Source organism: Haplochromis burtoni, unplaced genomic scaffold (assembly GCF_018398535.1).
Source record: "Haplochromis burtoni strain Fernald_Lab_line unplaced genomic scaffold, NCSU_Asbu1 Contig_125, whole genome shotgun sequence".
In the NCBI taxonomy this organism is placed as follows: domain Eukaryota; kingdom Metazoa; phylum Chordata; class Actinopteri; order Cichliformes; family Cichlidae; genus Haplochromis; species Haplochromis burtoni.
The window spans coordinates 1,299,774-1,313,443 of record NW_024582486.1 but is presented as its reverse complement, the minus strand read 5'-3'; the positions used below and the strand labels follow the sequence as shown (position 1 = coordinate 1,313,443).

The 13,670-nt window shown below is 38.8% G+C and overlaps 1 protein-coding gene across 2 annotated transcripts in view; it reads left to right on the top strand.

Moving 5' to 3' along the window:
• The window catches only part of LOC102303556 (neurexophilin-4), a 47,751-nt gene extending 39,736 nt beyond the window's left edge, over positions 1-8,015 (top strand). Inside the window, exon 2 of one of the 2 annotated variants that reach the window (XM_042224024.1) lies at positions 4,589-8,015. In XM_042224024.1, the coding sequence (XP_042079958.1) occupies positions 4,589-5,392 (804 nt within the window). In that variant the 3' untranslated portion in view covers positions 5,393-8,015. The remainder of the gene's footprint in view (positions 1-4,588) is intronic. The other variant, XM_005929703.3, reaches the window with a different exon arrangement.
• Positions 8,016-13,670: the final 5,655 nt, after the last annotated feature.

Below are 13,670 nucleotides of genomic sequence, written 5' to 3'. Positions count from 1 at the left end.
AATCTCCTCATTGAACAAATTCCTACATTTCATTCTTGTATGGACTTTAAGGTAGGTTGGAGGCCTTCCATCTACGCAGCAACTAAGGGTTGCTTTTTGCTCATATGAACCTCCAAATGAAATTTAAAGATGATTAATGTTCCCTATTCCTAGAAAATGTACAAGATCTTCTTACTCTCTCCTCTCCTCATCTCACTTCTCCACTAATAACATTTTCTTCACTATCTCCCTTTATCTCCCGAGCGCTGTAATCTGATTGTTCTTTCTGTGATTGTGCTGTTATTGAGTTGTCTGGATCATACATATGTATAAGCTCACCACAATACTTATGCTGTGCTCTGCTGTGATTTCCTGCAGCATACAACCAAACAGGAGTCCCATTCCTAATTGGAGGAAACACTAATGCCATGTTGAAGCGCGTAAAAGCTTCCCTCTGAAAAAGAGGGGACTCACACCAACCCCTGAGTCAGGTTTATACGGAAATGTTCCTTTTGAGTCATGTTAAGTTTGCTGAAAAGCTGTAAAAGTCCCCAAGTCTGACTGTGTGTGTTAATGGAGTTGTTTTTTTCTTGACAACAGTGGCTCAGATATAACGGGAGAATAAGAAATACAACCTCGGAGTTATGTAGCTACTTTGGTAGACGAGTGATGCATGTGTTTCTTTTAAAGTACAACGTAAAACTAGCTGTCATCCACAATTTTGTGTTCTCTCAGCTAGCTGCACCTAGATTCATTTTTAGCCAGCTGTGGGGCTGTGGGGATGGCAGTCAGTCTCTTTAGTAGATGGCACACTTTTTCATGCATACAAGCTTATATTTGATTAGATACAGTGCTTAACAAATTTACGAGTCCACCTGTCATATGCTCCAGTGCTCCAATTTGAGTCGGTACCCTGGACCTCTCTGAGAAGTCAGAAATTAATCAAGCATAACATTCAACCACTAAAACAAATTTTTCTGTTCAGGAATCCAAGTGAATGACTGTAATTTGGGATCTTAATCAAACAATAACTATTTTTTTCTGGGGGTTTTTGTTTTTTCTGTAAAACTGTACATTTGAAAATTCAAAGCTAAACACACTAATTATATTCTAGTATTAAAAATATAATTTGGATTAAAGAACTCATGCATTGCGGTGGATTTACCATTACCGTTGTATTTGGGTAATTACCAATACTGTTAATTTAGGGATGCTGTAGCATAACCCTTACATTGGGTGGTGGTTGTCGTTGCGATTGTTGGCAATCTCTAACAAGGAATTGTTAAAGAATGATTCACAAAACGTCTAGATATATAAATAGATAGATATAGATAGATACACACACACATATGTAACTGGCTTAGAGTCATTCAGTTCTTGATTTAAGGAGTTTTCATCTTCTCGGTTTCAAGAGATATCTTTTCGGTCTTTCACAGAGTTCTTCCCACAGATTTTTAGTCATGTTTAAGTCAGTTGACGTTGACGACCACTTCAAAAGCTTCAGCTTGCATTTCTTGAGGTATTTTTGGTGAATTTTCTAGTCTGCTAGGGGTCATTGTCTTCTTGTGGGAGTTTCACTTTCGTTTCTGACATTGAAATCCATAATTTGCTGATACCTGGTCAACCCACAAAGTTCTAAAATTGCCAGGTGGCTAATAATGCCATTCTCTGGCCTCACTTATGAGTTACTTATGACCTGACAACTATTTTGTGAGTTCCCGACAAAAAAAAAACTTAAAGAAGAAAAGCTGATTTTCAAGGTCTGTCCACTGAAACATTTGCAAAAACGTCTTTTCAATGAAAAAATCACAAACTATATAATTTACCAGGGTTGGCTACCACTTACAACTCTAAGTTCCTTTCAAATCGAAATCATAAGCTGAAAGAGTGACTACTTTTTAGTTGTGTGTGCGCACCTGTGTGCTTTTAGCTTCAGCACCTCTTCATCACTTCAGCAGTGCCCCTCTGGCTATAGCTCTAAAAGTTACTTCTGACTCATTGTAACTTAACTGAATAGGCACTGAGGAGGAAGAAAAGCATGAAGGTTTATTTCTCAAACCGTCAATCTTTCACTGAATGCGGCAGCCTGATATGACCTTATAGCAAACATCCGCTGTTTCAAAAAGTCTATAGCTTATGGATTTCATGTCAAGAGAAAATATCTGATATTTATTCTAACATATCCTCACCCTTTAAATTGATTTACTGTCAAGCACAAAAAATTTCATATTCATGCTAATAAAAAGTCCATCTATTTATTGGTTTGTGTTGGCATTTTATTATTTTCATGCCACAGAAGAAGAGGGCCTTTCTCTGTACTCATCTTTTTCACTCGATCGACACTTGTTAAAGTTGCTGACTATGGACTATGTACAGTTGCTTTTCCCCCTTCAGAAGGACTTATGTCAGCCTCAGACCCCCCCCCCTCCGCCCAGAATAAAATCACTTTAAAAACTTCGTACAGCTGACCCTGAAGGTTAGGTTGAGGTTCATGGTGAGATGTTGCCGCTGAAGTTTCTGGATTATGATGATTGTGCTTGTTTAAACTCTGGGCCACAAGCTTGAGTAATGATTAGGACTGCACCAGCAGAGTGTTAGCCTGACAGATGGCAACACATGGAGTTAGCTGACAGCACTGCTGACAGCGCATTCACAGGAAGTCCCCATATTGCATGCACTGTACACAGGCTTTGTTGCTGTACATATTCTGATGTTTTTCTGCCATCAACTGTAGCTTGTTTCTACCTGTCAATGCCAAAGTCAGCTCACATCATCTATTCACAGACTTAAAATTGCAAGACCTCTGCACATGCCTGCTGTCAGTGCACCAGAGGGAATTGGGGTCTGTTGAAAATCTGCAGTTAGACATTATCCCAGTCACTGGTCATTCATCTAAAGCTTTCTTCTTTTATAAGTTCATCCTGGAGCAGTCGATACACTACCGTTTATTTGCTCTTCAATCAATCTACTTAAAAATCAGCTCTGCGGGCATGTTAATTAAATTCATTTCAGTTTAATTCAATTATATATATATCACCAAATCACAACAGCCTCAAGCATGGAATATATCAGAATCTATATAAGTGCTATTGTTTTGCATCTGCAGCAATATGTAGTTGTTTTTAGGTCGGAGGTTGATGAAAGATGAGGCAGGCATAAAGCTGCTGGTCCCACTGCATTGGATACGAATGAAGGAAGACAGAAAATGTCCCAACCTAACTAGACACAAAGATGTGATCCTGTACTTCTGTTTTTTGGGTTGGTGTTGTTTATCAACTGGGAGAATAGTTTTTTAAACTCCATCCAAATGCAGCCTCAGGGGAAGCGCATGTAACCCCTCTGAATAGTTGTAATACTTGGCACTGTCACTTCATGACAGCTTCAAGCTCAAAGTCTGTGTGTGTGTGTGTGTGTGTGTGTGTGTGTGTGTGTGTGTGTGTGTGTGTGTGTGTGTGTGTACATATGTGCATATGGATAGGAGCATGGCAGTGATGTGATTGATGAGACATATAAGAGAGCAGAGCAAGATTTCTAGTCAATCAGCCCTGTGAATAACCACCTAGGCTGTGGATTAAAGGCAGAAAGCTGTCTGCACAAACAAAGGCTCACATCCATTACCTTACATGTAGAGTTGTTTTGCTCTCTGTGGCAACACTGACAACAAAATTAAAGTGTGTTAACAAAAATAGATCTATTTTTTCTCTTGAATTCAGGACATGAAACGTAGCAACATCTAACAACTAGGATGCTCGTAGAAAAGAAAACTTGTGGGAGGTAAACATGAATGCTACCAAAGAGTGACCTTTGAAATATTTATAATTTTAACAACGAGTGCAAATTGAAATTGGACACATTTGAATTATATCACATTATGTGTATTTACTTTTCATTTGACAGAACAAAGAATAAACTGTAGCACCTCTGATCTCTGTCTTTACCTCTTTAAAAATGAAGATACAAAGTCAGCCGAGGACTAGTTGCAAGCCGTTGGTTCCATACTTAGAGTTCTATATTGTAGCATTTAGCCAGCACAGGGAACAGGAGTGATGTGGCAGCCACTATTTAATATTAAATACCTCTGAGAAATGCACCAAATCCAATAACTGCTCCAAGACTGTAAATACTTATCCTTCCCAGACTGAATCCCCTCCAAATCATTTTCAATTTGACATTTTTTAGTGGGGTCCCGACACTTGATCAGTTTCTCAATCAATCAGCTGTTTGGCACTCATCTAATATGAATGGAGTCCTATTTTACAGGATGCTGTTCTTGACAAAGAATAGCTAAAAGGTTTTTGGTTTTTAGGCAAACATGCAGTAAAACTAAATCTAACTTAAAACTCAAAACATTCTCGGTATATGCGGAGCTTGGCATTATGGTTTGAGACATGAAAATATAGATATGAGTGAGTAGCATTTGTAAGAATGAATTACAATTCCTAAAAACTTGGAACTATGGTAGTAGGAGCTGGGTTAAATGGATGGATGGATGGATGCTGTTGTGTTTTTGAAAGGTCTGTCTGGTAGAAAAAGACATGAAAAGGCAAAGTGCAGCATTGTCAGTTACACTGTCAGTAAAATTTGATTGTTCTTTCTGTCTCTTCTGCAGGTCCAAGGGTTGGAGAGGCAAGTGGACTTCTCAGATCTGGGCCCAGTGGGGGCGGTGATGAAGACTCTTCCATACGGCATGGGCGGAGGCACCGTTGGAGGAGTAGTTAAGCCGCCGTACCAAACCATCTTCTCCACACCGATCGATCAGACACCGGTGAAATCCAAGCCACCCCCGTACAGTTCCTATAGCCCTTATGAGCTGGCCCGGAACCAGTCCCTGCTAGTGGATCAGACAGGCTACCGCTCCAAGCGTAAACCTGCACTAAAGACAGCCATGAAGACCAAGAAAATCTTTGGCTGGGGGGACTTCTACTTCAATGTCAAGACCGTGAAGTTCAGCCTGTTGGTGACAGGGAAGATTGTGGACCACATCAATGGGACTTTTACTGTTTATTTTCGCCACAACTCCTCCAGCCTGGGGAATGTGTCGGTCAGTATCGTGCCACCAACCAAAGTGGTTGAGTTTGAGGTCCTTCAGCAGCATCATCTGCACCCCCACACCCAGCAGGACGTCCAGATCCAGGAGACACAGCAGTCCACCATCGATCCAAAAGAGGCAAAGACCTTAAACTGTCGGGTCGAGTACGAGAAAACCAACAGATCCAAGAAATCCAAACCCTGCCTGTATGATCCGTCTCAGACCTGCTTCACAGAGCACACCCAGTCCCACGCTGCTTGGCTTTGTGCTAAACCTTTCAAGGTGATCTGCATCTTCATCTCTTTCTTCAGCATTGATTATAAGCTGGTTCAGAAAGTGTGTCCAGACTACAACTTCCAAAGCGATCACCCTTACTTTGGATAAAGTAAACGAGACTAAATAGAGAATAAAAGAGACACTGATGAGTAAAATGATAATGATGGAAATGATAGTCATACTGATCCTGTTAAAAAAAAGCAGGGGACAGTTTTTTTTGCCTCTAAACAGCTGTGAATTGTGGATTTAAATCATGTATATTCAGACTTATGGATGATTAGGATGTGGCTGATTTCACTGACGTCTTTTCCAACTTTGTATTTGTTCTGTTTTTCTTTGTTTTCTTTTGTTTTCTGTAAATATTGTACTCAACCCCAGCAGACTTATTGTTTTTAGATATTTGTTTCTTAGTGTCATTTCTTTCTGAAGTTGGAGGCTTGGTTACAAACAGCTGGAATCAGTATTATGCCCTTCGAGTACAAAGTAAGCCTCTGAGGCAGCCGAACAGTGCCATCGCTGTATGGCAAACGTAATGTTATGGTAGACTGACTGTTAATCATCCTCTCAGCTCTACATTTAAACCCTGGATATAAGAGAGTTATATGTATGAGAAATGCCATGCTGGATATGCATACAATATACTGTATGAAAAAGCACATTAAAATCTCTTAAACTGTCTGCCTTTTACTGAGTGAATGTTTTGGTTCAGAGCTTGAAGCAAATTTGCAAGGCACAAGCTGTGCAGCGTTTTCATGTTATCTAACTCAGCAAGGACACTATTATGAATTAAGCTACATTTTACTCTGATTAGGAATTCATGTTCCAGCTTTCAGCTAAGATATGTAATTTTAATTTTCTCAAATATATCGAAGGAAAGTTTGTTATGGATTGAATTTTAACATGAAAACCAACCGTGAAACATTCTTTAGATGATAAAGTTTGACTTTTTGAGGGAGTTGATATGTACAGTAATAGAATCCAGCAGCCTTATCTGATGTGATTTTTAATTACATATATCCTGGAAATGGAAAAGAATAACTATTGTACTGAAGGTAACATGACTGACAGATTTATGTTTGTTTGATCATGCAACCAAATAAAGTATTGCACACCCGAGTAAACATTTTTTAGTTGTGCTGAAACCAAAGGGTATATTGTATTATTTTATATGTATATTATGCTGCCAATGCTATGATCTTAACTACCTAATAATACTTAATTGATCAAGGTTTTTTATGCTCAAAATATGAACTTAAAAGAAAATAAAGTAGGACTGGCTCGCCACCAAAAGAGTAATTATTAAAACTGATCGGGGGTTATAACCGAAAGCAAGGATCACCCCACCTGCCTCTCTCTTAAGCAAACCAATCAAATGCAGTTTGAACAACTATTTAAGGCTGATTCTTCGTTCTTCGCAAACTCTCAGCTCAAAGTCATTTGGGTCCACACACCTTTGATTCGGAAATATTGGTGCACAGAATTTCATTAGAAAACACATATTCAGTGTTAATTAAATCTTTACCTTCTCTGCCTCAGTATCTTATGGTCATGATGATTTAAACTGAAATGGAACCTTACACAAGTTGCTATGGACAAATGTAGGAGTTGGTGAACTTCCCTTCTTTTTAGACAGAAGCTTAGTGAAGAGTTGTTAAAAAAGTGCTCGGGATTACTCACAACTATATGTAAGTGTACGTATGAGTGCATGTTTGTGACTGGGTGTAGATGCATGTGAAAGCTACAGTAAGGTCCATAAGTGTTCTGTTAATGAGGCTTTTCTGTGTAATTTTCTCTGTGTATACCATCACTGTGGATTATAAAGCAAACAATCGATACGTCTTTGAAATGCTGACTTTCCACTTTTATTTAAACAGCTTAGAAAAAGAATTGCTTTAACTATTAATGAAAGATTTTTTTGCATACTAGTCTCCCATTTTCAGCAGTAACTGGACAAAATTCCCCTCACATAATTTTTAATATAAGGATTGCTGTCAAAGACAGTATGAAACCTAGAACCCAACAATACATGCTGTGTTCCCATGCTCTGTTGGCTTGAAATCAGGTGACTAACTTAAAGAATATCGCATTGCTGGCAGACTCTGGACAGAGTCTTTTAGATGTTTTATGGCAAAGTTTTCTGTGCTCTTCTCGGTCTTTTGGTGTTTCAAATGTAGCCAATTTCTTTTTAAAATGAACTATATTGTAGATTTAGACACTTCTGAAGGTTTTTCTATCTCTCTGATATTTATTTTGTTTTTTCAAACCAACCACTTATTCAAAATCTCTTTTAACCTTGTATTGAAAGTTCCTGTTAACAGCCAGATGCAAGTTGAACACTTGGAATCACCTCTGGATTTTTTTTTTCATTTTTTAATTTGGAGTTGATTTTAATTTTGTCATGAAATAATGAAGGAATTGGTCTCACCTGGCCATGAAGCTGCTTATCAGTCAACTGTCCGATTCCTTTCAAGCCTCAGAGGCCTGTTTATAAAAACAGATGTAATTTTTAAACTGTCAGTGAAATACTTTTGTTAAACCTTATTAATTAAAGCTGAAAGTCTGCATTTTACTGCCCTATTTGAAATAAAATCCACAGTGGTGTTGCATACAATAGCAATAAAATGTAGAAAAAAGTGTCATTGCCCCAAAACTTATAAACCTAACTGTATGTGTCTATGTTTGTCCAGGAATGTCATAGGAATTGAGTTTTAGTAAAATAAATAATAAATTATGAATGAATATAAACAACAGGGCAATTATTGTAATAAAGGTTGTGTAACAGTACGATATATATATATATATATATATATATATATATATATATATATAGGAGCAAAATTGGGCTTATTTACCCCAAAAGTGCAAAAATAAGTCGCACAATCGTCAATGGATAATACAGGGCCCAGGAACAGGAACATAAAAATAACTCCAACCAACAGAACCAAAAGCTGATCAATCAAACAAGACACAAGGAGGAACAACCACTAACAAATTATACAACAACAAACAATTACTTCAACTTAACAGTTATCAGACACAAAACTAACCGAATACTGAACTCAGAGAAACTGAAAGAAAATTTATTTAACCCTTAGATAATTCTGGGAACATTTCGTGCCACTCAGGGTTTTTTTTAATTTTCATGCTATTTTGGCTGCCCAGGATGAATAAAGCTCACATTTGCCAGAGGATAACTGCTCCCTCAGTTCCTGAAATTAGCTTAAAATGGTTAAGCAACACAAAATTCTAAGCATCCAATATATACCTGCACACCATGCTACCAACTATGACGAAGAGCTGGCAGCTTTAAAATACATAATGATTTAAAGTAGAAGAAATTATTACTACACAGTATTTTTGCAGCAGTTTTCGGGAACCTGTCATTTTTTGTCGTTAGGATCAGGAGTGTCAGTTTGTTTTTGTTTTTTTAAAGAAAAAATAAATCAATGCTGTTACCAATTATTGACTGTGGAGCTATGTAAACATACTGGCCTTTAAACTATGGGTCTTTTAAAATGGAAAAAAAATTACCATAATTTTACTGCAGTTTTTGGAAGGTGGCATTTTTTTCCTTAGGGTAAAAAGAGTCCAGATTTTAAGGGTCATTTAAGGGTCAAGCTAAATTACATATTCATTTGATGATTCTAATTATAGACAGTCATCAGAAAATCTAGGGGTAACCCAGGAGTGTGCTAAATTTGTGAAATCCTACTTCCTAGTTCAGACCAACCTGCCTGGTTGGTTTGTTGGTTTACCCTTGTCTCTGTGTCCTGAATCCAAACTGTAAGCAGGTTCCACAGAAGCTACCTCCCATTCAACCTTTAAATATCCTAGAAGACACCAGTAAACCAGCAGTTTGAGAGTGAAGAGCTCTATTGAGTTACTATTTGGTCATTAATTTAATATGAGGCCTGATTATTCAAGACCTTGTATGTGAGGAAAGGGAGTTTAGATTCGATTCTGGATTTAACAGGGAGCCAATGAAGAGAGCTAGAGAAAAAAATATTGGCAAAATATGCTTGTTCTTTACGCAGCATTTTGGATCAACTGAAGGCTTTTAAAGGAATCTTAGGACCGCCTGATAATAATGAATTACAGTAGTCTAGGCTAGAAGTGATAAATGCGTGAACTAGTTTTTCAGCATCACTCTGAGAAAGGATAATTCAAACTTTAGAGATGTTGCGCGAATGGAAGAAAGCAGTCCTATATTTGTTTAATATGTGCATTGAAGGACATATCAATAATGACTCCAAGGTTCCTCACGGTGTTACTGGAGGCCAAGGTAATGCCATCCAGAGTACACATGTGATTAGATGCCGTATTTCTACAATTTTCAAGGCCGAGTACAATATTTGAATTTACAAGCAGGAAATTAGAGGTCGTCCAGGCCTTTATGTCTTTAAGATATTTCTGCAGTTTAACTGATTGGTGTGTGTTCACCAATGGCTTCGTAGATATAAAAGCAGGGTATTATCTGCATAGCAATGAAAATGCATGCTATGCCTTCAAATGATACTGCCTAAGGGAAACATGTATAATCAGAATTGGTCCTTGCATGGAACCCTGTGGAACCCCATAATTAACCTTGGTGTGTGAAGAAGTCTCTCCATTTACATGAACAAACTCTATTGGATGGATATGATTCAAACCACTGCAGTGCAGTACCTGTAATACCCACAGCGTGCTCTAATCACTTTAATAGAATGTTATGGTCAACAGTATCGAACGCTGCACTGAGGTCTAGCAGGACAAGCACAGAGATGAGTCCACTGTCAGAGGCCATAAGAAGATAAATTGTAACTTTCACTACAGCTGTTTCTGTGCTGTGATGAGCTCTGAACCCTCAGTGAAACTCAGTAAAAGCAGTCCTCTGCAGATTATCAGTTAGCTGTTTTACAACTGCTGTTATAAGAATTTTTCAGATACAAGGAAGGTTGGAGATCGGCCTATAATCACTGAGGTTAAGATCAGAGACTGTAAATCACAAATTAAAAATTAAAGTTTAACCTTAAAAGGATTGGACTTGTACATGACAATGACCAATTTATTACATGAACTTAAACTTAACTAACTTGATATATATTACCTATGATTAACAATGAATTATTAATTAATCATGTTTCACAATTTTTAACCAATTGTTTGCCTGAAATAGTTTTATAGAATAAAATATAAGAGGCAAGAGAAAAACTGGAAAGATTATACCTGACACACTAAATTAAATTTACCCACATTTTATAGAGATAGTAGTGCCATGTAGTTCATGCCATACATGTATATTTCCAGGGAAATTCTCTTTTAAAAGTCATATATAAAATGTAGCAACCAGCCAGTATTGCTGGTTCAGCTGTGATGAGCACAGAGCACTGTGTCCCTTTCTTTTCTTTAGTTTTTAAGTTTTTTTTTTTCATATTATGTTTTGCATTTTACTATATTAAATTATATGCTTGTTGTGCTTGTTTATATTCATAGTAGGGCTGCATGATTTTGCATAAAATGAGAATCATAAATATTTCTTGCACTTATTAACTGCACATCAACTTCGTAACAGTTGAAACTGAACATTAAAAAAAATGTTGTACTGCTTATAAACCCACCACCACCGTTGCTCGACACTGCGTGTTTAGAGCAGGTAGTGCAACATTTTTTAAATAGTACTGTGTAGCGTTTGTCTAGGGCAGACCTTCCCAAAGTGTGGGGCCCGCCCCCTAGGGGGGGGCGCAGAGCCATTGCGGGGGGGCGCAGTATGAAAATGGGGAGAAAATTCCCCCTGTCTAAATCACGGACCAACAGTATCCCACAGTTGTTTATGTTTTTGAACCCATTTTGCACAGAGAGACATTTTTTGAAAATGTATAGGGGCGATCATGGCTCAAGAGTTGGGAGTTCACCTTGTAATCGGAAGGTTGCCGGTTTGAGCCCCGGCTTGGACAGTCTCGGTTGTTGTGTCCTTGGGCAAGACACTTCACCCGTTGCCTACTGGTGGTGGTCAGAGGGCCCGTTGGCGCCAGTGTCCAGCAGCCTCCTCTGTCAGTGCGCCCCAGGACGGCTGTGGCTACAATGTAGCTGCCATCACCAGTGTGTGAATGTGTGTGTGAATGGGTGGATGACAGGTTGTGTAAAGCGCTTTGGGGTCAAGGGACTAGAAAAGCGCTATACAAATACAGGCCATTTACCATTTTTATTGATAGCAATGTTGAATATTGTTACACAGGAAAAAAAACAACTACAGGTAAAATAATCACAAGGTGACGCCTCTGCCTTTCTAAATAGAGGGACAGTAACTGCATGTGTGTATAAGCCTGTAAAAACTGAAGATAGTCAGATTAACAGAAACGGTATTTTGTCTCTATCTGCCATTCTGCAATTCATCTCATGTAAACAATAACGTGGCGCACAGCATGATGTGGAAAAAGGCACACACCTTTGACGTTGCAGCGAACTCTGTATTCCTTGTCCACAGGTAAACGCAAAAAAGGAGTTTTAAAAAATCTCCGCTTTCGGTGATTCGAAACGCCGTTTACGTGGACGAAACAGCTGAGTTGTCAAAAATACTCATGTAGGTGTGGATGTAGCATAAAAGAATTATAAGTTTATTTTATTACCACCTGTAATTTATTGCAGATTACTTGTATTTGCTTAATTGTTTACTGAATGTTTGAGGTGTGAAATAAACCGAAATGGAGCAAAATAAGGGTGTGGTTGGAGGATGTGTTTGTGCGTGTGCGTGTGCACGCGCGGGAGGGGGGGGCGCGAACATTTTTCTTGTAAAACAAAGGGGGCCCAGCAAAAAGTTTGGGAACCACTGGTCTAGGGTGTTGATCATTTTCCTAAATCCCTCGTTTTGAACAGTGTTATCTTCGGTCAGGTGATAAGTGATAACCTCCGTAATTTCTTTGTGCCTGCGGGAGTTCGACAGGTATGGGGAAGCGCTGTATAAGGTTCCCGTTATTGATGTTTGGGTGGTTGACCGGGACGGATTTTCTCCTGTCACTTTCTTGGCCTTTACAGCTTCGTCATCTCTCACGTGCTCTCCGTTGTTTTTTCCCTGCCAGATGACTTCTGTATCACGTGGTATAAGCCTCCGCCCTTGTCATTTGTTGAGTCATTTGTTGTTTGAAGAGTGGGCGCTTGTTTTCATGCAGCTTATGTCCCGGAAGAAAATCCGTCATCTTTTTTTTTCTTTTTTTAATCGTTGTCATTTCGAAATGAGTATGGATTGAGATTGCAATTTTCTAACGATTAATTGTGCAGCCCTAATTCATAGGTTGTGGTGGTGGAGGTGAGGTGGAGGTGGAGGTGGTCAACAAGTACAAGTACCTCGGGCTGTGGGTGGACAATAAACTGGACTGGTCATGCAACACAGAGCACCTGTATAAAAAAGCCCAAAGCCGACTGTACTTCCTCAGGAGGCTGAGGTCTTTTAACATCTGCAGGAAGCTCCTGAGGATGTTTTACCAGTCGGTGGTTGCTGGAGTACTTTTCTATGCTGTGGTGTGCTGGGGGAGCAGCACAGCAAAGAAGGACTCATCCAGGCTGGAGAAACTGATCAGGAGGGCTAGCTCTGTGGTCGGCATGAAGCTGGACACTCTGGTGACAGTGGCAGAGAAAAGGACATTAAAGAAACTGATGGACATTATGGACAATGCTGGGCATCCTCTGCACACGGCCATTAACAACCAGAAGAGTCTGTTCAGTGACAGGTTGCTTCTCCCCAAGACAAGAACTAACAGACTTAAAAACTCCTTTGTCCCACACGCCATCAGACTGTTTAACTCCTCTCTGGAGGGGAGAGGGAGGGGAAACAGGAGGACAAAGGAGGGGGGAACAACTAAGCTGTAGTGCCTCTTCACCTCACTGTGCAATACCTTTTGTGCAATACTTTTGTAAATAGTCAACAGTGCAATAGACTCAATACTTGAAATGTGCAATTCACTTGTATTTTTATTTTTTATTCCTATTTATTCTATTTATCCCCTTCGTATATTTTATTTATATTGTCTCTGTATTTATATATGTGTGTGTGTGTGTGTGTATATATATATATATATATATTATATATATATATATATATATATATATATATATATATATATATATATATATAATATTCTGTAACTTCGGTCGTTCCTGTGCTTTTTTGGAAATCGAATTTCCCAGAGGAACCCACCCGAGGGATTAATAAAGTTCTATCTTATCTTATCTTATCGTATCTGATTATTAAATAATTTCTTCATGCTTTAGGAGCTGGACTGTAGTGCGACAACGCACTCTGGGCACTTCTGTATATGAGCACTGTAGGCACACAGCTAGTTTTTGTGTTTTCTTCACAGCAGTGTGCCTACATTTCCCATCGAACCCTTCGGTAGGACGAAAGTGACTACAC